The sequence below is a fragment of the Mycteria americana genome, chromosome 2 (genome assembly GCF_035582795.1).
Source record: "Mycteria americana isolate JAX WOST 10 ecotype Jacksonville Zoo and Gardens chromosome 2, USCA_MyAme_1.0, whole genome shotgun sequence".
In the NCBI taxonomy this organism is placed as follows: Eukaryota; Metazoa; Chordata; class Aves; order Ciconiiformes; family Ciconiidae; genus Mycteria; species Mycteria americana.
Window position 1 is genome coordinate 132,338,720 of NC_134366.1, and position 27,989 is coordinate 132,366,708.

The window sequence follows — 27,989 nt, forward strand, 5'->3', positions numbered from 1 at the left end:
TGATGATGGGATGGTGCCCAGCTGCTTCTCTAGAGAGCTGGGAAATACACCTGGTACCCCAAGCTGAGAAGAAGCCAGAGGCACTGTTCTCCACCTGTGCCCACTTCTTAACTCTACAAGTGGTCCTTTCTTCAAGCGCAGTCAAATAGGTGGTCAGGAGACAGGTGCATCTTCCTCGCCGGTCTCACGAGGCGGGTCTCGGGACCATTTCCAAGGGCTATCATCATAAATCTGTCATAGCTGGGAAGGAAAAGGGAAACAACTCAGCTCCTGCTGCAGCCCCAGGGGCTGGTGAAGTGAGGATGGCTATGATAATGATTATATTCCTGTGACAGCTGCATGGTACAGATCCTCGGCCATGACTAATTGCCTTTCCAGGGAATGCCTGAAGCTCCCTGGGGGATTCTGTGCTTTTCTGCTCCCTGATTCTTCGTGATATCTCCAGACTGAGACACAGAGGCAAACCAGGATTCAGTTCCCAGGGTGCTTTGGGATGACTAACAGGCAGACAGGCTTAGAAGCAAAACGAAAATATGACATGGGGAGGAAGGGAGCAGAAGAGGAGAAATAAATTCAGTGTAAAACACTATTGGTGGGGGATCTCAACTCTTGTTCATAGGACAGAGACAGCCTTCCACTGGGGCACCGCTGAAAGTGTTGTAAGGCTGAGGGAAGAAAACCAAAAGGAGACAGTCACACAGCAGACTGGGAATCAGGATTTCCATTTAGCTCTTTGGAGTGCCCTGGCATTTATCAATAAAGCCATGGTTTCCTAACAGTTTCAGTTGAGTTTGTTGCTTCAGGAAGCCTGTATGGACCCTTCCAACATGGCAGGAAAGCCCTCAGCTTCTCAGAGGACGCAGAGCAGGGCAGATCTCTGCCCTCTCGGGAAGCTGCTCGCCCTCAGGGGTCTGGTCTCACACCGGCATCACTTCCAGGGCTGCAGCCTCCACGAGACGTAAGAAACTCCCACGTTTCCCACAGGTGGAAACCAAGGGGCCTCTGAGGCCCAAAGCGATTTCGTCAGCTTTTGATGAAGCAGTGGCTGTGGTTAAAGAGCACGCAGGTGTGCGGTGCCACACAGGACACGAGAGCACAGTAAAACTTTTTAGTTGTGCTGCTGAACATGTCTAAATGGCCTTGTCCCCTCAATGAAACAGGAAAGGCAGCTTTTATGCAGCACCAGCGGCAATGCCTGGTGAAGAAACTCTGAGATACAAAGCTATAGACAGCTGCAGCACACTGTGAATACTTTTTTTTTTCATTTCACTTCTTCATTCTCCTTTTTAATTCTAGCCCATAGTTGGCAGTGGAAAACAACGTGCTAATGTTTACTCCTGAGAAGTATCAGGGCAGCATCTTGAGGAGCTGCGCCCAATGGCTGTATCACACCCCATGACAAGGTTAAGCCATCCCTGTCACCGGCGGTGACACCATCAGCTGCCTGCCCGATGGGTCCGCGGCCAGCGAGCTCTGTCTGCCCGCGGGCCCCAGCGCTACAGAGGGGAAAGCTGATACGAGGACAACCACCACAGACATGGCAGGGACAGCCTGGCAGCACGGGGAGTCACAGGCTGGTCGGGATGCCGCAGAGCTGCCGGGCTGCCGGGGAGCCCTGGGAGGCGAGCACATACTGGGAATACCCCAGTTTTGAAAAGAGAAACACGGAAATGATTAAACTAAATGACAAACTTGCAGGAGTACGTCTGTCCTATGCGTCGGCACGTCGTGGGCATGGCGTGGGGGTATCACCTTGCTGTGTGCATAGGCAGGGGGGTTGCTGCCCGTCTTACCAGAACCTGCAGGGTGCAGAGAAAAGGCAGGGGTGGCAAAACACTGTAAAGCCAGAGAGGTGCTAGCACGGGGCAGCCTGGCATCCATGCCATTCAATGCAAGCATGCAAGCTGCACCTCTCTTCCAGTACAAGCAGATTTATTTCTTGGAGGGGACCTTTGCCTGACGCAGGGTTGAATCCAGCTGTAGCCTGAGCAGTGGGGCTGAGCAGCCATACCCCGCAGGTGAGGGGTGTTAGTAGGGAAGCAAGGGGCACCAAGGATTTCTTTAGGCCACCCTGCCTTCTCCTTGTTAAACCTGTACTAGTCCTACCTGGTCCTACCATCTCCCTACACCAGTGGTTCACATACTGGAGGTCCGCAGTTTGGCCATGTCAGGAAAGGAAGGGAAGTGCTGGGGATGACTGGCTACACTTGGGGAATTCAGATAGTAGCTAAATTCACATGGCCATTAAAATTTAGATGACCATAAAATGCTGCTGTAAGACGACTCGTGGCCATTTGGGAAGGATCACCCAGTTGTGGAAGATGCTGGGGAATGCTTTATAGCTCGTAATGAAACAGATGTAATAATTTTGTTTATGCTCATAAAGTGTCTTGCTTTGTATTAAAGGAAGTAAAGGAGATATTTCTCTGCTATCTTAAATACTGCAAGGGAAAATTAAATACAAGCTGGGTTTTGGTTTTTATCATTGTAATGGAGGTATATTCTGGAAATAAGTCTTTTAACATCTCTTACAATTAAATATTCCTCAGTGGGATCTGTCCTCACATGGATCTCATCTCAGTGACACAGATGAGGATGCTGCACTCATAATTTAAAGTAAATTAAGCCCAGACTTTTGACTGCTGGTAAATTGCCAGAACTGTGCTTGGTTGGACAAGCTTTGGTCACTGCTGTGCTACAGAATGCATTTCTGTTTCCTTTTGCACATTAAACCTTAATGCTCCCATCAAAAAATAATTTGATTGGAAAATTAAAAATTGGCTGCTTGTTCCTTCCTAGAAAAAGGAATTAAAACTGAAGGGATTTGTCCGTTTCTTCAGAACAAAAAGAATAAGCATTGGCACGTACTGATAAGGAAGTAAGTATTCCTGCTAAAGAAACTTTTTTTAAGTATTCAGGCACACCTAATAAAAAGGCACATAAAAAGCAAAATAGAACAATCTGTTGTTATTTAACACGGCAAATACTGTTGAGATACAAATACAGTTAAGTTTTCTCTCGTAACTAAGCAACAGAAGAAAATACCACTTATCTGAATTGCTGTTTATTCTACTGTTTTTTAGCTCTGCAGTAGTGATTTTTATTCTCCACACCTCAAACACAGAAAGAAAAACTGTTTATGGTATGGCTAAATTGTTTAATGTACTGTTTGATACAGGGGTAAATTAGGCATCAGGATAAATGTCTAGGACTGCTACAACTAGCCATTAATAACTTTTGATCTTCTTGCAAATGTTTCAGTAGATTATGTAACATAAGCAAATGTCCTCTACTGACTTAGGCAATTGTAATAAATATGGACTACATGAGGCATGAAATCAGAACATTTTCATTTTTCCAAAGAATGCAAATGGTCTCTCATTCATGTGTATCATCCTAAGGACTTTTTAGATTAAGCACATGGTAGCAATGTAGTCTTTGACACTTCTAAATGGAAGACTTTTTTCTAGAGCTGTGCATATTACCATTGGATGGTTTCATTAAGGTGAAAATCTGTAGCAAGAAGTGCTCACAGCTATAGTCAGACTGGACTTGCATATGACTCTATGCTTGCATATGCACATACTTGTGCACACTGTCTAAATGAAAAGCAACTTAACAAACTCTTCCTCAGGAGAACATTTGCTTCCTGTTTGGAGAGTATTTTGGGGGCCTCGTTGCTTACCTGGTACTGGAGCAAGAGCTGAGGAGAAGGGTTTTTTTATATTCAGGACAGAATATCACATTCCTAAGAATAAGGGAGAAAGGAGTGACATTATTCTGCACACAAGAAAAGGGCAACTCATCCCCATCGTGGGCTTATGAAATCTCACCTGGGTTTGAGTTTGCTGAGTAAAAGCTATGCCTTGCTCCTGCACAAAGGTATTAGGTTGGTCAGCTGCCAATTCCCAGGGAATGAACCCTGTGAGATTATTTACATTCATCCCAGTTAATCAATTAATGTTTGTAAAGCACTTTAAACTTGAAAAGCACTCCTATAAATATTTGGTATTATCATATAATTACACTACCACATCTCAATTAAATGCACAATTGGCCATGCTTTAATCATGTAATTGAAGTGTCACCAGAAGTATTTCAAATGTAGGTATCTCAGTCTATGCTGACCATCCTCAAGACTGGTATGTAACCTGGAGCAAAATGAGGACTCTTGATTTTGGAAACACTGGAGACCCACTGTCTGATCAGAAAGAATGTCTCTTTCCCTAGAACAGAAATACATTTTTTCCACAACTACAAATATAGGTAATTTTTGCTTCTATTTGTCTTGAATCTTGAACACTTCTTGTGGGCAGTGCAAGGACTAACTTGCTTTTCTGTTTGTTTTTTACTTTACTGCCTTTCCTCATTAATATAATGGAAAAAGAATGTCACTTGTGATCTTGTCTCAGATTCATATCCTTCGGGGTTATGCTTTATCAATGGTCTGTATACTGTGCTGTGTGATGTACTGAAATAAATTAAAACAATTAAACGCTGAAGCATTCTCTGCTTTCTCCAGAGGGTAAAAAAGACATTAAGCCTCAAATAATGACATATATGTTGCCATCTGATTATCAGCAATATAGGAAGTATTGCTTCCTACTACATTGTCTCCATCCTGAATAGTAAGCTTGTTTATATCAGCATTGACAACCCAAGCAGTGGTCTGGCTTAAAAAAAAAGAGAGTAATTTTAAAATAATAAGGTTGGTACCGCTTTTTCATAATACATCTTATAGTCTTCTAACTGTAAAATCTTTAGGAAACTCAGTTACTTTTAAGCTTTTCTCCACAAACATGAGTGCTATGAAATTGTAGATTTTTTGGGGGGAATGGAGTTTTTTGTTTGTTTTTTACTTTTCTAGTGAAATCAGAAACTTTAATGGACTATCATGATTTATTGGATGAAGTAGGTTCTTTACTAGATGGCACTATTGTTACCATACTTCCCATTCCTCCTTTTTTTCCTGTCTTCCTCTGGTGCTCTAACTCTCAATTCTTGACTCCTTGTCATTTCTTTTCATGTCAATTAAATGCTCTTTGGGGAAATGGATAGGCAGTTTTTATGTGTTTGTACAGCACCTGCACAAGACTGTAGTTGAGGCCTCTGGATGCAATCGCAACCAAAATAATAACATTCATATCTGCTCTTTCATGTCCATTGGCATCAGTTTACCCTGCAATGAACCGAAGATATTTTCCAGTGCAGAGCTGTTATTACTTCTTCCTATATCTTTCTGGAATAACTGTATATAAGAGCCATATCCTGGACTCACAGAAAAATGTGAGCTTCCACCCAAACGATACCAGAAGACCAAAATATAAAAACTCTTCAGGGCAGGAACTACCTCTGAGTGTGTCTCTATAGCATTTGCTGACAATAGGACTCGAGTGAGGGTGTCTAAGATGCAATTACATAACGCATAGATATATATAAAATGGAATGTGTCATTACTGCAGTGTTAAGCTATATTTGGAAACTACAACAAGAAAAGCAGTTTCTCTCATTTTTTTTTCTTCTTTCTGTTTCACTATGGGAAAAAAAGTGTCTTTGATATATGAAGCATTTTATGAGACCATCTTTTTATTTTAATAACTGCTAATTTGCACACCTAACACCAATTGCTGGTGCAATTAATTGTGGATGCAAATGAGAATGTTTAGCTGTCTAGTCACCTGATTGTGCCTATAAATCAGTGACAGTAATTACGTGTGTAAATGCTGATTTCAGCCTGCAATTAATTTGGCCAAAATTGATAGAACAGAAAAAAATACCACCCTAGGCTGAAATTTGGTCCCCAGTGTGTAAAAAGAGAAAGTATCTTCCTCCTCTGCCTCTTGTGTCTAAATTGCAGAGAGCTAAGTAGACAAAGAGCAATGATTCCCCAGTCCCCAATAACTCACTGCCAGTGTTTCACAATAAAGTGCAATGGGAGAGGAAATATTTCCATAAGGGTTCATTAATCACAACATATTTGCCATGCACAACCACTTTGCAGAGCAGGTAAAGAACCCTAGGGGACGTTGCCTGGCACAGCATGTCATTTTCATAATAGGAAAAGTATTTTTTACACAAATACTGTAGAACTGAAGTTGCAGATGGCTCCACTGGCACAGCTAGAGCCTCCTGGCACAACCCTCAGCAGCCAAAGCTACTTTAGGTATTTATAGCAAGGGTTAGTGATATCTCAAAAGCAGGATGCTGAAGATGCTGTCTGCCCCCGCTATGTGCAGTATTCCCAGGTGTGCCCCTTGGGAGGACACGTGAGGCAGGCAGGCCAAACAAACCCCACCCAAAAACCAAACTGCAGAAGGAAATCCAAGTCTTACCTGTCCCCGTTGTGCTGCAGGACACTGATGAGTCTAGGAAACTGATAGTTAGTTAAACTGCCTGTGACTGAGAACCTGGGGGTCCAACGGACCCCATTAGCAGAACTGTGCAGCAAAAGATGCCTTTCCAGCTCAGTGGCTTCTTTCAGGTCTCGGCAGCAGGCCATTTCACTTTACCTAACCCTGAGGACACCGGAGAGTCCCTGTTATCCCATCATACTCTGACCCATCTAGACCTTCTCGGTGTTTTGCACGAGAGGTAGGGTTTGTGTCTTGTTTACTGTACCTCTGTGGTCTCAGTCTCTGAGTGGTTCATTGCTGCTTCACTCCCACATGGGACTTTGATAAAATTCAAAGCCACCTGGTGTGATTTTAATTTAAATGTGAATTTAATGTGTTTTCCTTTTATATTGCTATGATGTGCATTGTCAAGAGAAATGCTGCAGGCTCAGATCTGGCCTGTTTCTCTGTGCTACTCCCTGGTTTTGTTTGATGGATATTCCTGAGTAAAGCTGTTGCTCTGCAGTGGTGTGTGCATTGGGTACAAGCGTTCGTTGGGTACAAGCACAGCGATCACTCTTCAAGGGGGCAACTGAGTCTTGGGCTGTTTGCCAGTCAGAGGCCAAAAATCTTCTCATCAGCAGAAGATACCTCCAGAGTTACAACTGAACAGAAGAGGGATGAAAGGTTGCATGCAGCCTGTATAAAAAGAGGTTCCACAATTCACCATGCTCCACCAGTTATGAACAGGGTTTTAAGACAAGGACTTGTGAAAAGGAGGAGAAATACTGAAATGTTTTATCTTAACCAATCAAAACAATTCCTATTGGAAGTAGTTCAAATTTACTAACATTTTTCTTATTAGAAAATACAATCTCACTAAAAAGAAAAAAAAGTGCTGTGAAAACATATTTAAAAGATCATAAGGAAATGCTTGCAGGACCAGGATGTGAAAGATAGAGTGAGAAAAAGAGAAACAGAGATCCATATCAGTTAGCAGCCCAACAGGGCACTCTGGTAGGATGCAAGACACCCTGATGCAAGACAATATCTTAATCTTCAGAATTTTTCATTAAGTGAGACTGTTTTTTCAGCCAGCCTTGATTAGTTTTGAACTAAAATTGTAGGAGCAGGGTGGGAGCCTAGAGTTTCTGAGACAGAATGACAGAGAGCAGATCAGAATAAAAGAGCAGATCAAAGGCCACCCGGAGTGGTCGTTGCGCTGTGACACAGGTGTGTCACGAGAGACTGGTACAAGCTCTCCAAGGGTCACGAAAAACATCACAGCAGCCGGGTGGCTTGACCGTCAGAAGACATCCCTTGCTTTCTAAAACCACTCAGTGCTCCTGCACCCACTGAAATGTATTTAATTGGCTGGTCGCCAGGTGTTTTTCCCCCGGCTTGCACAGGCCACCAGAGCTGACACGTGCTTTCTGACCATTACTTCTCTCATCTGCTGGCTACTACTGCCAGCAGCAGCAGCAGCCTGTTGGGCTCCTGGCTCCTGCTTCTTCTTACTGTTGCTGTTGCACAGGAGCTATCGTAGTGAGTCACTTCTAATCACCAAGGAACCCACAGCCAGATCTCCGCTCCTCCTAAAATAGGAACCACAGCTACATCTTCTCTCCTCCTAAAATAATCAGACTATGAGAAAAAGCACTATATATTTGGCAGTACCTGAAATATGATATTCAATGCATTAGACGGGTGGAAAAGCAGGACAATGAGCTCAGCCCTAGCAGGGCCCCAGGCTAAGACCACCCCAGGCTTGCATGCAGGTGGTCTTCCAAGTCCACATAGGGTCATTCAGAAAGGAGATCAGTTCTTTGCCGGTTCTGAGTAGAGACCATTGCAGAATCAGATTTTTTCCCCCATTATTTGAAAAAACTCTGAGGGAGGCCATATAATCAACACATCCTCTTTGTATTTCAATTCAGAAAACTGGGTCCTTGAAAGGAATACTGTTTAACAAATAAGACAATGCTAAGATTTTTAAATGATTTTATGAAGGCAAGGCTTACAAGTAAACTAAACTTGTCTTAAGTTTAGTTTACTCTTATCACATCAACTATTATAAATTGCCATACAATAATCCTTTTAAATGAATGTTCATTATTTTGAAGTACATTGAAAAAAGTTGGTTATTTTCAAGCAGAAGTGTTACCTGTAAAATATCCTCCTGCATTTCTATAACCTCTCTCTTTTATTTCTAGGTATTTCCACACAATATACTTGGGTATCCGGAGTCGACGGAGTGGAGAGAATGACAGATGGCGGTTTTATTGGAAAATGGTGTATGAGTATGCAGATGTGAGTATGCTGCATTTGCTAGCCACGTTTCTGGAAAGTGCACCACAGCTGGTCCTGCAGCTCTGTATTGTTGTACAGACTCGTACACTCCAGGCTCTCCAAGGTAGGGGTTCGTTTAATCTATTTGTTTTTTATCATTTTAGGAAGATGTAATTTCTATACATACATATTTATCCTTCTTTCAAACTGCTGTGTGCCGTGTACTCCTAACATAAGAGCAGATCTTGCCTGCTAGCTGCTATTAAGCTGTTAACAATGACTCTGTCAAGAAAGCCTGTGTTGTTGGAGGTTTTTTAGCCTTTCTTATTGGCCCTGGGTTGTGGGTAGGATTTATAATGTTTTGCTTTCTGTATGTCCTTGTAATAGAAGAGCTCTTCTGATTATCCACTGGGCCAATGTGAAAATTGCATCAATCAAACTATTGCTCTTCTCCCTATGCTTATTTCTGTGAATGTTCAAAACCCTCCAAACTGCAGTAATGAGGTTCATACGGTATTATGCAAAACAGAAAACGGCACAGCAGAAAACAGCTATTCTCTGAAGAAAATGCCAGTGTCTATGGAATACATGTCCATCAGTTCTCGGCCACATTTATCTGAAATAATACAAGCCATCTCCTGAGCATTACAACAATACTCATTCCTTCAAGCACTGGGTTTCCTTCTAAGGTTGATGCTTTCAGCAAGCATGATTACTTCTTTAAAATGGTAAATGCATGCATATGTCCTGCTATAGGGTTTTTCAGTCAGCAATATGAATAAGGATATAAGAATATCTTGTTCTCTGCTGCTTTTCTGATGCTACTTTTGGCTACCTGACAGCTTTCCTCTTGTATTGCACCATTGTTTTGCCTTATGGCTGCACCTGGGCAGAAATTATTAGCAAGGGAATGAGGTGAATGAGAACTTGGGATCCAGAAGGTGACACAAATGTCATAAGGCGGTGAGGAGTGAAGGGAGGAAGGGAGGGGGAGCAGATGGACAGAGGGAGGAAGGAAATGCAGCATTTTTGCCATTTGGTTTTAAGAAACCACACGTGTGCTTGCCACTGTACAAGATAAAACCATGACAGCACCTTGCTCCAAGAAGCTCTGGGTCTAGTTAGCTTATTATGAGTAACATGCAGTGAGACTGATCGGGTGGAAAAGGACTGGGAACAAAGTGGGTAACTGTGTGAAGACCTTGATCCTGGGCAGTTTTCTGTGGATCAGTCAGAGGCTTTTCATTTACCTCTCCTTTGAACCGACGTCTAATAACAGCTGTCCTGCTTCCTGTGTTTTTTGGTTTTGTTTCTTTAGATCTAAAACTCTGTCACCTTAAGGGGAAAAGAAAGCCAAAGTTTCTATTTTAATTAGTTGGTGCTCTGTACAAGGAAGGTTGCCTAAGCACTTCCTACAGCTATTTCTCAAAATGATGCTGCCCCACACCAACCAGTCCAAAGTATTATAATTCAGAGGAAGATATTGTCTCTTCAAGAAGCTTTGTACCCCCAGAAAAGGAGACTCCAGAGAGAGGCTTAAGAGAAGAACATAGCCAGGATACTGTATGGTCAGCTGTAATTTAGCTATCTTCATAAACTATTAATACTGAAGGCCTCTCGCCCTCATTTTAGTGCAATAACAGATCTGTCTATGAGAAACCTGGCTGGTGAGTAGGCACTAAGCCTGTGATGTACTCTGCAAGTGGTTGTTAATTAGAGAAAACCTGAAATGCTTCAATTTAAAAGGCAAAGATGGTTCCTGAAGCCTGCAATCAGCTCTGTGAAATCTATGTATCAGAAACCAGAAAGGAATAAAACTACAATTATGGATTTCAGCTGAGAAGGCTGAAAATATTTATTTATCCTCTCTTCCTCCATTTTCTTACATCTTCCAAGGAGAAAAGGCTCCATTTAAAAAAACTAAGAAAATTAAACAAGGTGGTAGCATTTTTTAAACAGTAGTACCATTATATTCTCCTGATGAAAGCTAGTATGTTTTAGTACATTGCCAGCTGTGAAAATCCTTTTTCTGTTCTCTCTCCTTTTTTAAAGAAATGTTAAGGATAATGCATTGCACTATAGGATGGTAGATGGGCTGTGAGGCTGCATAAGGAGAGCATAATTTCTCTCAGTGGTATCATGCTACAACTGGGTGTTTTAAAAGGCCTAGCCATAAGGTATATGCTTCAACTAGCTGTCCACTCACTGAGCCTGTTATAGAGATTTCTATAGATCAATAAACAGAGTGTTTGATTGATTCTCTTTGTTTAGAGAATGCTACTTGGTTTTTATTATTGTTCTTTTAGTTCTCTGTCCTGCAGGACAAAGTTATCATGACAATTGATAAGTGCCATCGCTGGTCCACGCTCTTAAAAGTATACTTCCATCACAAACCACAAATTTGGCATGGGAAATGAATGATACTGGAAATGTCTCAGTCTATAAGCAGGGTATTTCTAATATCAAGCCATTAATGACCACAAGGAAAACTGTTAAATATTTTATTTATGAAATTGTATATTTTCAATTGCACCAAAGTGCACCAAAATAGCATCATTCCCAACAGGAGAATGCTGTCAGTGTGACTGAAGATTCCCCATTTTGTAATGGGTGTTGGCTAGGTATGGATTATTTCTTATTTCAGTCCTTAAGCGCTGGCAATCAAGGTAAGAAATACATACAGGCATGTACATACGTCCTTATGAAGCTCAAGAAAAATATTGTGCAATGTGTGCAAAACCTTCCCTCTCAGTCTTCCATACACTGCAGCGAGGGCCACTTCAAAAGCCCAGAAGATGCACCACAAGGGTCCTTCAGCACTTGCCTGGGCTACCCAAAGCATGAATTAAAAAGCTGCAGTGTGAACTTCTAGCAAGAATCGTGTACCACTGTACCGTGACTGCTGCAGCAGAACATTGCTTATGCGGGAGGCCATAGACAGGCATTGTTGAGTGGCACCTCTCTTCCGCATTGGCACCCAGAGAAATCTGGGTATTGATAAAAGAGTGTCTAAATTATTACCTAAAAATCTGATTCTTCTTTAAGATTTCATCAAAACTGGCACAATTAGAGGCAATGACCTTTCTTATTCTGCCTACAACCAGCAGCCAGGTCCCTCCCAGAGTGGAAGGAGTGAAACGGCTTATGGGGGAAGCTGATGATTTCTCAGTGCTAATTCCTCAAGAAGACAAACAACTTCAGTAGGATGCTGGACTAAGCTGGAGCTGTGTTAATCCCCTATTACCTCCGCCTTTTCCACCCTGGTGGTTCCTTTGAGTTTGAAGAAATATCTACTCTCTAGAAGACAGATGTGCCTTGAAAATAAGTAATTCCTCAGTCTTTTCCTCATGGGAGTCTGTTTCCCTTCCTTTCTCTTCATGTGCTCTGAGCGCAGCACTCCCACAGCAACTTCTCTGCTGAGCCAGCTGCATCTCCAAACTGCATTGCTTTTGCTTGTGTGGTTTTTCTCCTCTGTCTTAGTTACTCTGTAGAAAAATCATGTCCTAAGCAGCTTCATGGTGGGAGTCACTAGCGTCACCAGTCCTATTCTAGGTGGGAACCATATGAGGAATGGGGCAGCTCTGCATGTGGGGGGAGCAATGGCAGAAAGTCCACTGAAACAACTGCTGCTCATCCTGCATCCATCTGTTTGCATAAGGGCATGTATGTGGACAGAAGTGTCTGAACCATCTGCAGGTGAGCTAGTTCAGCTACCAGAAACAGTCTAACAGCAATAGCCTGGAGGCCAGGGTGGGCTAGCTGATCTCAGTGCCAGCCTACGTACACCAACCACCTGAAACTCCTTGTGGACCTGGGCTTTTCACCCCATGTTTTCAGTTCTGCTCCCAGGGCTGGGCAACCAGGTCGTGCACTGGATCTACCTCCGAGTCACAGGGAACCGAAATACCAGAGTTGAAAGTGTTTGGATTATTGGATTACCCCAACAAATTCAGAAGGCTGCAAGTAATTCCCTTAAAAATGCCTCCACCCTTCAAGTCAGTTAGTTAATAAGCAGTAGTTTCACAGTCTTTGCTATAAAAATAAACACTCCCACAATAAACTGCCATAGACTAAGTATTGGGCAGATTTGCTGACACAGTAAGATCAGTCTAAAGGCTATGAGACTCTTCCTTGGTTGTGTCTCTGGACATCCAGCATAATGGCCACATCTCGCTACGTTTGCTCTGCTGGCTCAACAGGTCTTAGGACTGACAAAGTGATAGACAGACCTGGACTGGCAAATTGGCTCAGGGGGGTTATTCCACAATCATTTGAAGCCAACCTACCTGCAGGCTGCCCCTGAAGATCTTTGATTTAATCATGGAAAGTCCTGCTGGCAGCTCACCCAAGCTGCGTGTTCCCATTGCATCACTGGCATTCCCATGGCTGCACACTGGGTCCCTCGGACACTTTTATTTTTCCCATTGCTAACTTGGTTGAGTCCCGGGGGGATCCAGTTGGACTCCCTGGGCAGGGGATGTCACATGGCTGGTAGTGACAGCCCTGGGGAGGCAGGGGGGACACGGCATCAGGGTAGGTAGGGAAGGTCAGGGCTGTCCCTTTCTGTGGCACCTTGTTTTGGAATCACGCCCACAGACTGGTAGTCATCCTTTGGCACTCTCCTTTTACTTCCTTCAATTTTCCCACTATGCCATTTGATTTCAGAAACACTTAGTGTCTTAAAATTAGTAAAAACAAGCAAACAAAAAATCCAGCTCATCATCTGATTGGAAAGAGACTCTGTTAGCACAAAGTTACTGTCATCTTACTCAAGGGCACGGTGTTCTAGCTGCTCCTAGATGAGCAGATAGACAAGACTACTCCCTGGATTTACCACAGATTTCATTATTTATGCTGTATTAATTAACACATTGTTTAAATTATAGATTAGGTTCTCATTCCTGTTTACTGCATATTATGCTGGCTAGTCAGCACTTGACATTTTTTTCTTCCATCAGCCCCTGGGAGGTTTGTTCTGGCTTCTCCATACAGTACTATTAATCAAAGTCTCTATCAAAGTTTAATCAAAGTCTAATCAAAGTTTATATCGTATAAAGCTGCAGTTCTTAATATAGACTGACAGTAGTGCAGAAGCAAAATGAGAAGTTCAGAACAATTTATAAATTCATCAAGTTTCATTGAAGTCACCACACTCCCATAGAGCTGCTGGATTCTGCTGAAACTGCATTTCCATGAAATCTCCCTGGCCAACCATTTTCCCATTTTCTACCAGCTCTGTTGGAAAGTCCTACACTGTTCATATGCTGACACCACAGCCAGCGTACAAAAGTTCACAGTGCCACCAAGCATTGCTCTCCAGTCCTTCTGCTCCAAACAAATTGCTGTTCCTGCCTGAGCTGAACAAGAAGTTCAGAGACTTGCTAGCAGTTACGACATGGCTGATAGGTCCTAACTTTATCTGCCAGAAGGAAATTGTGTGTTAGCTAGTTCATTAAAAAATCCTCTGGCAAAGCTCATCCTCGTGCATCAGGAATTCAAACTCTTTTCATATCAGCACAATAAACTGAAATTCATTTAAGTCTTTATAAATTTTTTGTGAGGACAACGCTGTGCTTTTACACGGCTTTTCTTTTTTTGTGACCGTCACAGCAATTTTGGATTGTTCTGTAAAGTGCTGCCTACATTTGCAGTGCTCTTTAAATAAAAAACAGAATTCTGATATAAAATCTTATACAATTCAGCGTATATTTGTATGGAAATAAGGTGCAGCACTTGAGTTCTGGGCAAGCTGCCACTGCTTTCCTCCGTGCTGTCAAGGTTCTGCACCACTGCAGTCCAGCACCCAGCCTTTCCAGAGAGAAAGAAAAGCAGAGCAAGCAATAGTCACATATTCTGCCTGCAACTTAGCAAAACAGATTTTCAGTGACAAGGGTGAACAAATATGATACACTACGGAGTAAATGTGTCTTCTGCAAATGACTTTTAAACTGATCTGTAGGCCCCTTTGCAAATCTTAAAATGTTGTCTTGCACTCATTAAGATAGAGTCATCATATTAGCACACCCTTGTTTCTGAAAGGACAGGAGAGGACTTCCTGAAGGCGATCATGTCCTATAATCCATTTCATAACCTGATTACAATCTTAAAACTAGTTATACCCTTTGTTTCTAATATACCAGTTGGAAGTTTAATTCTCTGATTGATAGAGACCTGCTGCTGCTGTCCTGCCTTTTTAATTTCATCAGCAGTCTGTCCCTCTTTATTCTTGTGCCATCCCTGTTTTTACACTTGTTCCCTAAGGAAATGAGGTTCATGTGATTTTATAGTCCATTTCTGTCCTTCAGTCCCAACTTTTAAGAACTTCTGATCCATTGCACTATTTCAATCAAATATGAAAGAACAGCCAACATCTCAAAGATAATTATGTTTCTTTAAATGTTGGGAAGAAAGCAGCCAAGTCAGAGGAAAAAAAGATGAAATGAGAGCCTCCACTAAAGGGAAAAGCAGGCAGACTTCAACCATTACTCTTTTTGTTAGGCACCAGGCACCGGCCAGTCCAAATATGCACCCTTCCAGACAGGGCATTGCACTGCTCTCCCCTGCCCAGTGTGACTATTGTGATAGACAGATGGGATTAGGGAATAAGAGACACTCTGATGGGAAAGTAAGAATCATTCCTCCTGCTGCTCAGTCTCTCATCTCATGAGAGGTTCTGCTTTCTCTTGATTATCTTCATGGACTTTCCCTTCATCAGTTCCAGTCTGAATTCATCTTTGGAGAATACGGATGACCAAGACTGGACAGAGTACTCCAGATTACATTTCTCCAGAGCTCTCATATGTCTTATGGCGATATCTCACTAGGTACAATCTAGGATTGTAATTCCCTGTTGACTCAGGCATTGCACTGGTTAATCCTAGTTATTTCATGATCCTTTAAAACACACAGGCTCTTCTGGTGTCATGTCACTCTGATGAGGCTGCAATTACACTAAAAGAATTTATTAGCAACTAAATGCATGTAATGAAATTTCATCTCATTTCTACTTTTCCAGCCTGCAAGACACTCCTGATTTTTCCACATATCCCTCTCCTTTTCTACATTGATAATGTCCCCCAAAACCTTATTAGTATATTACTTTTTAAAACCAAGGTCACTAAGAGGAGTATTCAGACAAGATTGGTTCCAAGGGTAATCAGTACTGAGAAAAGTAATAGTAATCCTACCCCAGCCCTGGCGTTTTTCAATAGCATTTCAACATAATCCTGCAGTATCTTTCTTTAACTAGTTCCTTTACCTGCATTAGCTATCTTCTACTACTAATCCCCTTCTTCTCAAGCTTCACCCGTACTTTCCCATTAGCATGGTAATCACCATTCTGCCAAAGTTTTAATAGTTCAGATCTGCCACATTTTATTTGTTGAGAAAGGGTTTATAAAATAAAGATATCAAGTTAGCCTAGACTCGGTGGCTCTCTTACGATCTACTTTTTTGCGGATATCTGTTATTTTTCATCTTCTTTTATGTTTACCTTCATTCTCAACTAGGTTTTGCTTTAAAAGCTGCTCTAAAGCTTTGTATTGTGTTGAAGCCTACATTGTAGGCCTGTTCTAGCCGGGTACTTGTGAAATGCAGCAGATGATTGCCTCTTTTCCAGTCACATGGCACTAGTTCTGAGTGGAGAGGCTTACTTAAGATGCTTCCCACCAGCAGCAGGATTTCATGCACCAGCTTTTTTTGAATCCTGAAACAGAGGTTTTCTGGTTGCACCAGGTGAAAACAAGGAGCTTTGAGTTTTGCTTCCATCTACAGTAATGAGGATTTCCTTTCTGTTCTCATTTCCTATCAGCTGGCTCTGTCTTTGAGCCCTCGTTTCAAGAGCCCTTATTGAAAATTGACCTATAAGGCACAGCCTTTACTGCTGATCATCCTTTTTCCATTCCTTCCATGAGGCACCATTTTTGAGGTGGGTTTGCATACGGCTAGGATGTGAGGCTTTTTCCAGAAGTTCTTTGCTTTGCAGGGTTTAAAAGCTCCAGAAATTCTTCTGTGTTTTGCCTTAAAGAAAATCCACAGATTTCTTAATTTCATACATGCCTTAAAGTCTCCTCCACAGAGAAGTCCCCAAACAATTAACTTCTGCTGCCTTCACTCATTTCTTTAAAATTCTGATAGACAGACTTACTAACAGATCTATTTTTGTTTATCCCTCCATTTAAATTAAACCAACATTCATGTGATCTGATGCTATTTTTTACAATTAGCTGTCCTATAACAACCTCAATACTTTTCTGTAACTAAGTTTAGAAAGAAGCCTCTCTGCTTTCTGTCAGAAAATCTGTCAGTTGTCACACTCCGGAATATCTGGGCTGCCTTCAGCAGCATTTGTTCTCCAGTCTATATCTGAGAAATCGGGGTCTGCCATAATGAGGCAATTCTCTGCAGAATTTCTCCCTGTAATAACAGTTTGAACATCTCTATCCATATCCAGATTTAACTCTGGAATTCTACAGCAGACTCCAACAACTACCCACTATCTTTCCCAAAGTAATTTTGTATGCAAACAGAATCTGTTTTATCGGGGATCCCTTTCTGAAACATCAGTCTGTCATTCCATTTACGCACACCGCTTTTACCATTATTTCCATCTTTTCTGAATACCAGCTCCCTTTCAGCACCTGCGTCCAGGGAGTGATTACGAGTCCATTATGTTTCTGTAACCCTATAGTTCTCTTTGTAACCCTACAGTGCTTTATGTCCTGCACTCATGACTTTATTTCCTGCGTTTCCAGATGTCCTGTCCCTGTCCGTTCATCTGTCTATAGGTATGATACGTCAATACAACTTGTAAATGTAAAAGAGGCAATGTACACAATGTGGCAGGTATTGTCAGGAAGATAAGGAGTTGGCAGAGTGATGGTGTTGATTCTTAGCACATCCATAACAAACCTGGTGTACAGCACCTCAACCTCTGAAAGTCAACCAGAGAAGATATTAGTGAGCATTTTTCTTCTTTCTGTTTAAGTGCAGTAAAAAAACCTAATTCCTCTAGCAACATCAGGAGCAAGAGTGGAACTGCCTCCAACATTTTTTCCCAAATAATATGTTCTGGTGACTCTTTTTTACTGAGTTTGTGCTGGTATCTTTATCCTTGTTTAGTTCCTATTAACCGGTCATAAAAAAACCACAGGATCACATAGCACTATACAGACATATCAATATGAGTTTGTGATATGGTGCAAAAAATAACATTTGTGGAGCTTGGCCACTGATTGCCCATTTTTTGCCATGAAATCACAGGAAAAATAAATACACTATGCAGGTCATTCTGAATGAATGGCAGTAAGGTTTCATGACATACCAGAATGAAATCTGCATATGTCATTTTAATAGAAAAAAGTCATTAAAAACAGTATCAGGAATATTTAGTGTACATTTTACTGCTATTCTTTTTGTCTCCTTTCTTCTGGCCACATTAGATAACCTAGATACATTTGCAGATACAGAAGTCTCCAGTTAAGCTTCAAACTCCTATTGAAAGGCATTAATGAATCAGCTGATTACCAATGATTAGGTGGCTGCCTCCTTCACTAAATTGTGAAAAATCTTGTCATGTATTTGCATATGTGAGCCCAACTTTAGGCACATATTTTGTTATACCTTAAAAGTATTGTGCCAGTCTGAAAGGAAAGAATTATAAGTGTTTTTATAAACTTCTGTTTGCATACAGATACGATTTCAAGATTGGTTTCTCAAGGCTTTTTGATGCAGTTTGTCCCAGTACCAAGCTGATAATCTCACCTGTGGGTGGCATTTCCAACTCATGCAGATTGAGAGATACCATTTCTTAACTTGTCACAGAGTCAAAGAATAAGGTAGGTTGGAGGGTCTTCAGGAGATCATCTAGTCCAAACCCCGCTTGAAGCAGGGCCATGTTCAAAGATAGATCAGGTTCCTCAGCGCCATGTCTCTGAGTTTTGTGTACTTCCGTGGACGGAGCTCCCACAGCCTCTCTGGGTGAACCATGCCAGTGCTCACCACCCTGGTGAAAATTTCTTTTCTTACAGCAAATCAGAACTTCCCTCGCTGCGATTTATGACTGTTGCCTCTTGTCCTTTCGCTGTGCACCTCTAAGAAAAGTTTATCTGAGTTTTCTCTCTAATTCCCCTTTGGGTAGGAGAAAATGGCAATTAGATCTCTCCCCTTGCTTCACATCCCTCTCTACTAGCCCTCTCTCCAGGCTACACAAACCCAGCTCGTACACTGTGTGCTCCAGCCCCTAAGCACATCGATGGCCCTCCACTGGCCTCGCTCCAGTTTGCCAATGTCTTTCCTGTACTGGGGGCCCAAAATGATATGGACCTGCAAGAGTTTTCCTTTGCCATTGTAAGTCTTTTTGTGGCTCCTCTCAGCCTGCTGAGATCCCTGTGCAGGGCAGCCCTGCCCTCCAGCGCATCAGCTGCTCCCCTCTGATGGGTCCAGGCTTTAAGATCATTATGAGCCTGGAGGTATTGTGAAGAGAAATTCCTTACTGTTCAGGGAATGGCAAAAAAAAAAAAAACAAATTACTTTCAGATTATCTACAGGTTTTTAAATTTAATAGTGGCTCCACAAAGCCGCTAATATATACATAGCAGTAAAAACAGCCTGAGACACAAAGTAGTGCATTTAGTTTCTGCGAGCGTGATATATTGCCTACACACTGAATTTTATCTGTTGGGGAATGTCAGAAAGTTAGTGGCATATCCTTCTGCTCCCTTTTTGTTGTGCTAAAAGCACATTTGCCAAAGAACAAATTCCTGGTTTCATTTTGGGTTACTGTGTTTTCTATGACTGGTACTTTTGTTCAGGGGTGGGAAAAAAGTGATGCATGCTTGGCACACAAAAAGCTTTCTTGCGTCTAATATAGCAGTGAGAAATTTCAGTCGTGATTGTGCCTTACCCAAAGACTGCACAATACTGCCAAGATAAGAATTAATGTGAATTCTTCATCATGCAGTGGGCTTTAAAGCTTCAGTCAGGGAGCCAATGTATATGTCCAGGTTTACTCCAAATACATAGATCTGAAATTTTCTCAGCCATTTTCTTTGTTAGTGCATAATGTATCCCTTCCCTTATTCATCTTGCACCTTTTGGCCTCTCTGCAAAATTACTTTTTTTGCCAAAATTTACCAGAAAAGTAATCCTTTCTGTTGAGAGTGATTTTAGCTGAAAGTTACAGGTCAAAGTGGGACCGCATGTTTTAAAATGTGTGTTGCATGAAGTTCAAGTTTAGTTGTATACAGGATATACTACAGGTGATGAAATCACCTATGGAAGTTAGTATCTATAAATTATTTTATTAGTGTCTTTCTGTTTGCATATACTAGGTGAGTATTGAACTGCAAATATAAACAAAACCGATTGCCTTTTTGCTTTGTGCTCAGTGTTTTGCAAGTATCAATGAATAGCCAGCACTGCATGAGACTCAAACGAAAGGTCCCGTCCGGCATAGGAGGCTTACCCCTGGGGGCACCTTCCCACTGGAGTCAGTGGAACTGCTTTAATGAATAAAGTCTTTTCACTGGGCTGGGGTTTACAGGACCATTGTTTTACAAAAAGGTATTAAATAGCTCCCTTTTGTGTTAGGCTTGACATTCTACCTAACCTAGTGGGGATACAAACCTATTAAATGTATTTTATTAGGTTTTGGTTTCCCTAACTAAATTATAATGAAAATAAATTTCAAAACCTTTTTTTTTTCCTGTGGGTGTTATTTCTCATAGTGTGTCAGTTAATAAAGTGGTAAACTATATTCCGTTCTCTGTATATAATGAATACAATTTAAAAGCAAATAATTAATGGCTTTTGTGTTACAGTTGAAGAGAGAATTTCTAGTTTTAATTTTGATTGTTGCATTTAGTGTATCATTTGTGCATGGGTGGCCAGTGTGCTTTCGTGAGTTAAATAGCCTGGGCAGGAAGAATCTCATGATATGAGGCTACCGAATCACTATTGATCCCAGTCCGTTACATTTAATAGACACTGCGTCTGCATGCTCTTTCCCACCCTGTGGACATTTCAAGGTGCAGAGGAATTCTTCCATTCTCACATAATTGAGTCAAAAGCATGAACTGAATCCTCTCTCTCGGTGTGGCTTTCCTGGCACAGCCACAAATAGTCCTCCCTGTCACCCTCCAGCAGCCATCAGGACTGTCACAGGGTTTTGCAGGAGCTCTGGCAGCAGCACCCTCCTGGAGCACCCACCCAGTGCCACCGGGATGACCCAGCAAGCCTGCGGCAGGGTCAGAGCGTGGCCGAGGGACTGATGGGGAGCATCCTGCAGGTGCTGGCACTGGGGCCGCGGGGCTTTCGGGGCTCACGTGTAGCAGAGATCAGCAGCAGCGAGCCCCTTCTGCCAGCTGCCGTATGGCTCTGAGCAAGGCTGCTGCCGTGTCCCCGGCGGTGAGGACAACCGAATGACTCATGGAAAACCTCCTGATTAGCTGCAGTTTTCAGTCTGCAAATTTAAATAAACTAACCTCCATCTCAGCTTACTCTTTTATGCTGTGCTAAAATCTGTGGTAGCTCAGGGGCTGCTTCGTGAGCCATGCTGTCGTCCCCATCACAGGGGCAAGCGAACGACGGGGTGTACCCCTCCTTCAGCCATCTGCTGCCACCCCTGCGTCAAAGCCCTCGGAAAGCTTATGCAACTTCAGGCTGTTTTCAGGTTTTAATGAGTGCCTTCGGTGCTCTCGTATTCTCTTTCCTGCTCTGTGGAAAAATGTATTGAGTGGTTCATTATCACTGGAAAGGTGGATGGATAGGAAAGAGCTGTTCGTGCACCATCTAGTTAAATTGGATCTTCCCCAGGTCTCTCGTGCCACAGAAAGGTGTTCAGAGCTCATTTTGAACTCCTAGGTTAGTCACGCTTGGTAATGAAGCTTAATAAGTAAGATACCCCAAAGCCATAAAAAATTGAGCTCTGGTGATCTTCTTGATCCTGATCCTAAGTGGCATGGTAGCATTTACTCTATGAGTGCTCATAGCAGCTTGTTATCCTTATTACTAGGTAACTGGGCTTGTTGCTGGTTTTGCTCAGCAGAAGGCAGAAAGCATGCAACATGAGTCCAAGGCAACAGTAAAATGAAAATGGCTTCCCGTGTCTTTTCTGCAGACCCACCCTAGTTCCAGCAGATCTCATAGGCACCCCATGAGACCAGGACTCTCATCTAGAGGGTTTTAATCAGGTATTTTCACCTGCAAGCATAATAGACACTAAAATGGTTTGCAGTAAAAAGTGATTCTTCTAGGTGATGAATATTTTATATCTTCTTCTTGTCATTTCCTTTAAAAAGCATGATTTTACTTTCCACTCCTATGGAGTCAGTTTTGTTTTAAAGAGCTGTCTCAGAAATGCCTGAAAGTGTCTTGAAAGGTGATTCAGCAGGAAAGAAATGGGGTTACAATCATCTCCTCGGGGAAAAAATGCAAAGGTGTTTTCTGGTTTTGATGGGATTTTTTTCCAGACTTTGAATTTCACTTCCTTGATAATGAGGATAGCAGCAAAACTGGGAAAACAAGTTGGAAGGAGTGCATGATGTAGCCATACACCTGGCTGACTCATTCCCCACACCTGCTCTGGGGTGGTTCACTTTCAGCTACTCCCATGCCGTTCCTTGAGACGCAGAGCAGAGCAAGCAAGGGCAGAATCAGGCCTTTGGCGTCGCAGCAGCAGCACAGCCTTTGGAGCCAGATGGGTTTTCTGAGCAGAGCATAATGGATTGCAATTGAATTGATATTTTAAGCTAACAAATGTTTAGATCAGAGAGGCTCACAACACAGACGCTTACAATACAGGGCTGATTGCAGCATGACAGAAGCAGTTAAATGCTGTAATGGGGAAGGTGGTGTCAGCATTTCACTTCTAAATTTCGATTCTCAATGACTTCAAGCAGCTGTAAAAATGCACTTTTAGCTGAGGCTTGAACAAGGACATGGGCCAAGACCCAGAGCAATCTACAAAGGGATCCCAGTTCACCTCTGTATGAAAGGCTTCCCAGTATGAAAAAGCATAAATGTAAGAGGGTAGCAAAATCTGCTTCCCCACAGATAGGGTCCTGTGTTTGTTTCTGAAGCTGAGATGCAAGTGAGGCAATGAGAATGAACAGAGCTTTGAAAAAAGCTCTTCTGAAAAGATCACAGAGCTGCAAGTGATCTCTAGGAAAGCACATCAGCCATACTTCACCTAACATGAAAGTTAAAGGACTGGTAAATTGAAAGGTGGCAAAGTCAAAACTGCGTATTGAGAAAGTGCTCTCTTTAAACCATTAGCCTGTACAAGGTATCCCTGTGTCATAAGGTATCGCTGGGGCCAAGCAACCAGTAAGGGTGACCAAGGATTGAAGAACCGTAATAATAACAATAATAATAATAACAACAACAATACTGCTACTAATAATAATCGGAATTCTAACAGCAAATGCTTACAATCCAGCCATTCTGGAGGTATTTACACGATTGTATCTTTCAGAGTTCTGTTTCCCGAGCTAGAAAAAGCCCTTTTCTTCATGGCAGGATATTCCTGAACTGTTTATTGTAGAATTTCTTATACCTTTCAGTGAAGTGTCTTGCACTGGTTGTTATCAGCAACATAAATGAAATAGCTGGCCTGCAAGTCCAGTGCAGCTGACTTGTCTTATGTTCATCTGTCACTGCACGTGGGGAACTCTTCTGCATTATGGGCTTTTTTTCTCCTACTCGAGGTTTCATCACTAGGGAACAGTCACCAAGACCAAGTCTTTCAGATTATACATTCAGAAGTATTTAAACGGGCTCTGCAGAACAAATTAGGAAGATCAGACACTTAAAAATATCTCCAGTTTTGACAGTCTTGATACCTGTACACACTGTGAACCGATTTCCAGATTTGATGCTAACTAGAGAGTTCTTTATGCAGCCTTAAAACAGAAGAGACAGATCACTGCATATATAGAAGTTAAAAGTAAAATTGAACGGTATTGTAGAAGATGGTTAGACAGCTATCTTAACATGAGTAATTTGTAGAACAAAGTCCTCAACTAAGACAGAATTCCAGTTAGAGACTTTCACACATTTTTCTATATATGAGCCGTACCTGCCATGAAATAAAATAGCCCCGCTGACAGGACTATGGAAAGATGGTTCTCAGATACCAAATTCCTGGTCCCAAGAACTGTACAGAAAACTTTGCCAAATGTCTGCACTGCCAAGTCTGGAAGGAGATAAGATAAAGATCTGAAGTCTGAGGAAAGCTGGGTATAATGAAGAAAACACCAGACTTCTAGATCAAGTCTTTGGGATGCTATTTTGGTTTCTTCCTGTAACACACCAATAACCTGTTACTTTGACAAACACTTTAAAAATCGGGTATTTAAAGTTAGGAAAAGGGATCTGTAGTTAAACACATAAATAGGTAATCTGCTTTTCAAAGGGATAAGCATTTGTAACTTTAAAAAAAGTGCAGTTATGTGTTTGTAAATATGTTATGGCTATAGAGGAATTGTCTAAATACCTGTTGACCCAAATGACAGCTTGCCCCGTTAAAAAACTGAAATCGTATAATGTTTAAAGCCATGAAAATATTCATGAGTCTTTTTATGATATCCTGTGAAATCTTTAATATCTTGTAGTCTTGTGACTAATAATAATCCAGTCACAAGATATTTTGCAACTTATAATGCTTTCTTGACTCCATTAATAAGCGCCATAAAATCATTACTGGATTTTGAATATACATATTTCTTTTAAAAAGTAGGGTTGTCTGGAATACAATTAGATTTTCTTTCATTTTTGCTCTTTTATTGAAGTATCTCATGCCCATCAGACTGTGAACTTACTTGTAAGTGGGTCTACGTTTTTGCTGCCTGATAAGATGGCCAAGAGGAACAAAATCTTTCTTAAGGATAGTATTAATTAACTAAGTAAGATTTAGTTTTTGATTGCTTCCCCCATATGGACACAAAAACATACATACAAATTCATTAGCACCTCACCGGTGAGTGCTAAAATGTTTATTAGTTTTTCGCAGTGACTATTTGATGCTGGTTCCAGCTAAGCACTACTGCCCAAACATTCATTCTATGGCTTATTAATCCACAGTGACAAATCCTATTTCCTCCTCCTTCCTGCCCTTGCCTCCATTCCCCCTCCCAAACACACTTTTCCCTCCCTGTCATTTGCAGAAGATGCTGGTTTTAAAGACAATGTCATAAATTTTGAAGAAAACGGAGGTGACGCTTTGCACCCATATTTCCGTTGTCAAAAACAGATGCTTTAGCTGCTGAGTGTCTTTGTATAAAATCATTAAAATATGTTCAGCCCTCTAAAGCCATTACAAAGGCTGTAATAGTACAATTCACAGTGTGTTTTTATCATGGCCTCTCCCAATAGTTAAAGGAATGTCAGGTGTCGGATGAGAAGGGATGTATTTGGGTCACCAAACTCACTCTCCTGCAATGAAACACAAAGAAACTAATGAAACAATACTAAGCTACAAAATGCAAAACAATAATCAACAAAAATTAGCAATACATCATCTAACTGTGTCCAAAGTGAGACAAGAATAGGCAAACTTCCCAGAGTGGTTCATGTATTTATGTGTGGAGGGACTCAGCACTGAGATTAGAGATTTCTAGGCTAACAGGCACTAAATCTGTATTGTCCTCAGCTGGGGCACGAGAAACGCGCCCACCTCTCCTCACTCAGGACGGAGAATTCACCCTGCACGTGGGCATCCTAAAAGCTATATAGGTTTGGCAGAAGTCTGCATCTCTGCTAACATTTCCTTTAAACAATTGCAAGGAAAAAGAAGTAAAAAAAGCAGTACTTATTCACATGATCATAAATTGCACTAGTCTGTGTGTTTCCATGTCCCAGTAAGCTTCAGGGTTTCACCAGGGAGTGCAAATTAAAACTGACTGCAACAGTTGGCTTTAGATTTTGTTGTCAGAGAGCAGTATTCATTTCCTTCAGTGCCTGGTTTCTGTTGCCTTTCTGCTTAAGAGAAAAAGAACAAAAGGAGGTAAGGAGGCACATCGAGAGAGCGTGGCATAAAAAATAAAATATGCTGAAATTATACCTTCTTGCTGCCGTGAAGTGCTATAACCCAAGGATGCTGAAAAGCCAGATCTAAAATAGCAGAAATGTGCTGTTCTGAGAGGGGAAGAAAGAGGCAAACAAATAAAGGTACTGGCCAGCAGAGTGCAAGCACATAACTGACCCACCAAACTTTAACTTACATTTTAATTCTCATCCCTATGCAAGCTTCACTCAAAGCTATTGTGAGACATTGTGGGACTGAGTCCTTCTGCAACCTTATGCTGAAGAAAAGCACATGGCCCATATCTTTTCTTCCAGGCAAGATAGCTTTCTAGAACAATTGTAACACCAGCACCGTGAGCGGTACCCAGCCCTCACAGCAGCCTGCAGAAGCGTAGCCTTCACCCCTGCTTAGCATCGCCCACGGCCTTCCCATCTACGCAGGTCACCTCCAGCTGACCCCCCCCAGTGTAACTCGTGTTGTAAGACCTGCAGGTATTGCGGGCAGTCTCTCCTAGCGCGTATGTCAGTGGCAATACTCCTGTGAGCCTCGATGAGCACGCCAAGCGGATCTGCGTCCTGCAGGACAGCCAGCCTGGCATCGCTGGGGAGCGGGCTGCTCCCCCCTGTGCTGGGGCAGTTTGAGCAAGCTCTGGGGTACCGGGCCCCCAGCACGGGCACCTGACACTGGGGAGGGCACAAGGGAATTCTACAAAGATTTCACACTAGCGGTTCGGGTTCAGCTTTGATTCTCGGTAAACAATGGTTTGCTCTGGTTTTGGCTCAGGTTCGGGTTCAGTTCGGCTCAGTGATTTTGAGTTATGCTTCTCAGACATCATCCACTGTCACGGGGTTACTGCCAGCGATTATTTTAGATGGATTCTGGTGGAATATGCCAATGCTCTCAAACATCGTTGATCATCTGGCTCAGGTTCTTCTTCTGACTTGTATATTAAATGAGCTGACATTTGTTCTGGCTTGTTTTGTTTTCTGCCGGAATTCAAGCTATCTCCAATGAGCTTCTTTTAGCAATGTTCTCCTTTCTGCTGTCTGCTTGGTTGGGGGCTTGCTTTTCCATTGGTTTCAGTGGGCTTTTGATCCACACCTTCTTATAGATACTGCTCTGAATATCCAATTCTTCTTGTCATCAGTGGGAGTTTTATGCAAGAACATGTATAGTTAGGTCAACAAAAGAGAAAAACTGCCTCAAACTAGATATTCCTCAGCCAGTTGTAGATGAAAAGTTTGCCTGAAATCAGCATTACACCAAATAGAGAGATGTCAACTGTCTGTATATGCTCCCTAGATTCTCATGTGAAGAAATCATTGGAAGCTGCTCAAAAAACTGACAAGTTTTTTGGGTTTTTTTTTTTTTTTTTAATTGGGAACATCAAGTGTCAACAATATCCTGCTTACACAATACTGATACAATTTATGGCCCGGTACTGTAATCTCTACCATCAACTGCCATGGGAGCTGCCTGAACAATGAGTCTTTATTATGTGTGGAGCATTTCATACCATCTGTGTCCCAGAACACTTAACAGAGTTAGATAAAACAGTCTCAGTAAATAACAGCAGAGCATAAATAAATTTAAAAGGTTTAGGCAAAGGAAAGCAGAAATAATTCAAACTCTTAGTCAGACAAGCGGCACAGAGCGTGGCAGTAAATGATGCCACGTATTTCTTTCAAAAATACCAAGAAATTAGAACAGTTTTTTTCCATTTGCCCTCTGAAATACTGACGCTACTGCTCAAGAAAGCTAAAGAGAATTAGTGTCATAAACAAGCAGCCTGGAGTCTAACAGAAGCAGCCACGCAGAGTGTTCAGTTCAAGAAACCATCGAGTCCGGGTATAACAAGATACTTAAGCCAGTCCATGTGACTGGAGTTATTCAGCTGTGGAAAGCTGGGCATGTATTTAAATACCTTGCTGAATTGTGAAGATGATACTCAGGAAACTGCATGTTAAGGGTAGAATTAACCTTACTGAACTATAGTTCTGTTTAAAAGTTAGATGTCCTGTTTAAGCTACTTTTATAGCCAGTTGAGAGACAGAGGCACCTGAAGGACATTCTTTCTTTCTTGAGGGGCACCGAATATAGGTGAGATGACTTACCCTATAGATATGCTCACTTCTCTCCACAGACTAGAAATGGAGCCGAGGTAATTAATTTAGTTTCAATGTCTGACTTTAAGATGGCTAAAATCAAGGGCGATGGACACACATTCACTTTTTCTACATCATTCACCGCAAGATAGCTGCTTGAAAAATTTGCAGAGAGAGGTTTCTCATGGCTTCATGCACATGCCAGGAGTTTGCATTGCTTTAGATTCTGAGAAATTTTGA

The 27,989-nt window shown here is 41.9% G+C and overlaps 1 protein-coding gene across 5 annotated transcripts in view; it reads left to right on the top strand.

Annotated features, from left to right (window-relative positions):
• Positions 1 to 27,989, top strand: part of XKR4 (XK related 4) — a 244,074-nt gene that overhangs the window by 136,199 nt on the left and 79,886 nt on the right. For all 5 annotated transcript variants that reach the window (XR_012774461.1, XR_012774464.1, XR_012774463.1 and 2 more), the window contains exon 2: positions 8,546 to 8,745. Coding sequence is in view for 1 of the 5 variants with exons in the window: in XM_075494677.1 (XP_075350792.1) it covers positions 8,546 to 8,745 (200 nt within the window). In the remaining 4 variants the exon portion in view is untranslated. The remainder of the gene's footprint in view (positions 1 to 8,545; positions 8,746 to 27,989) is intronic.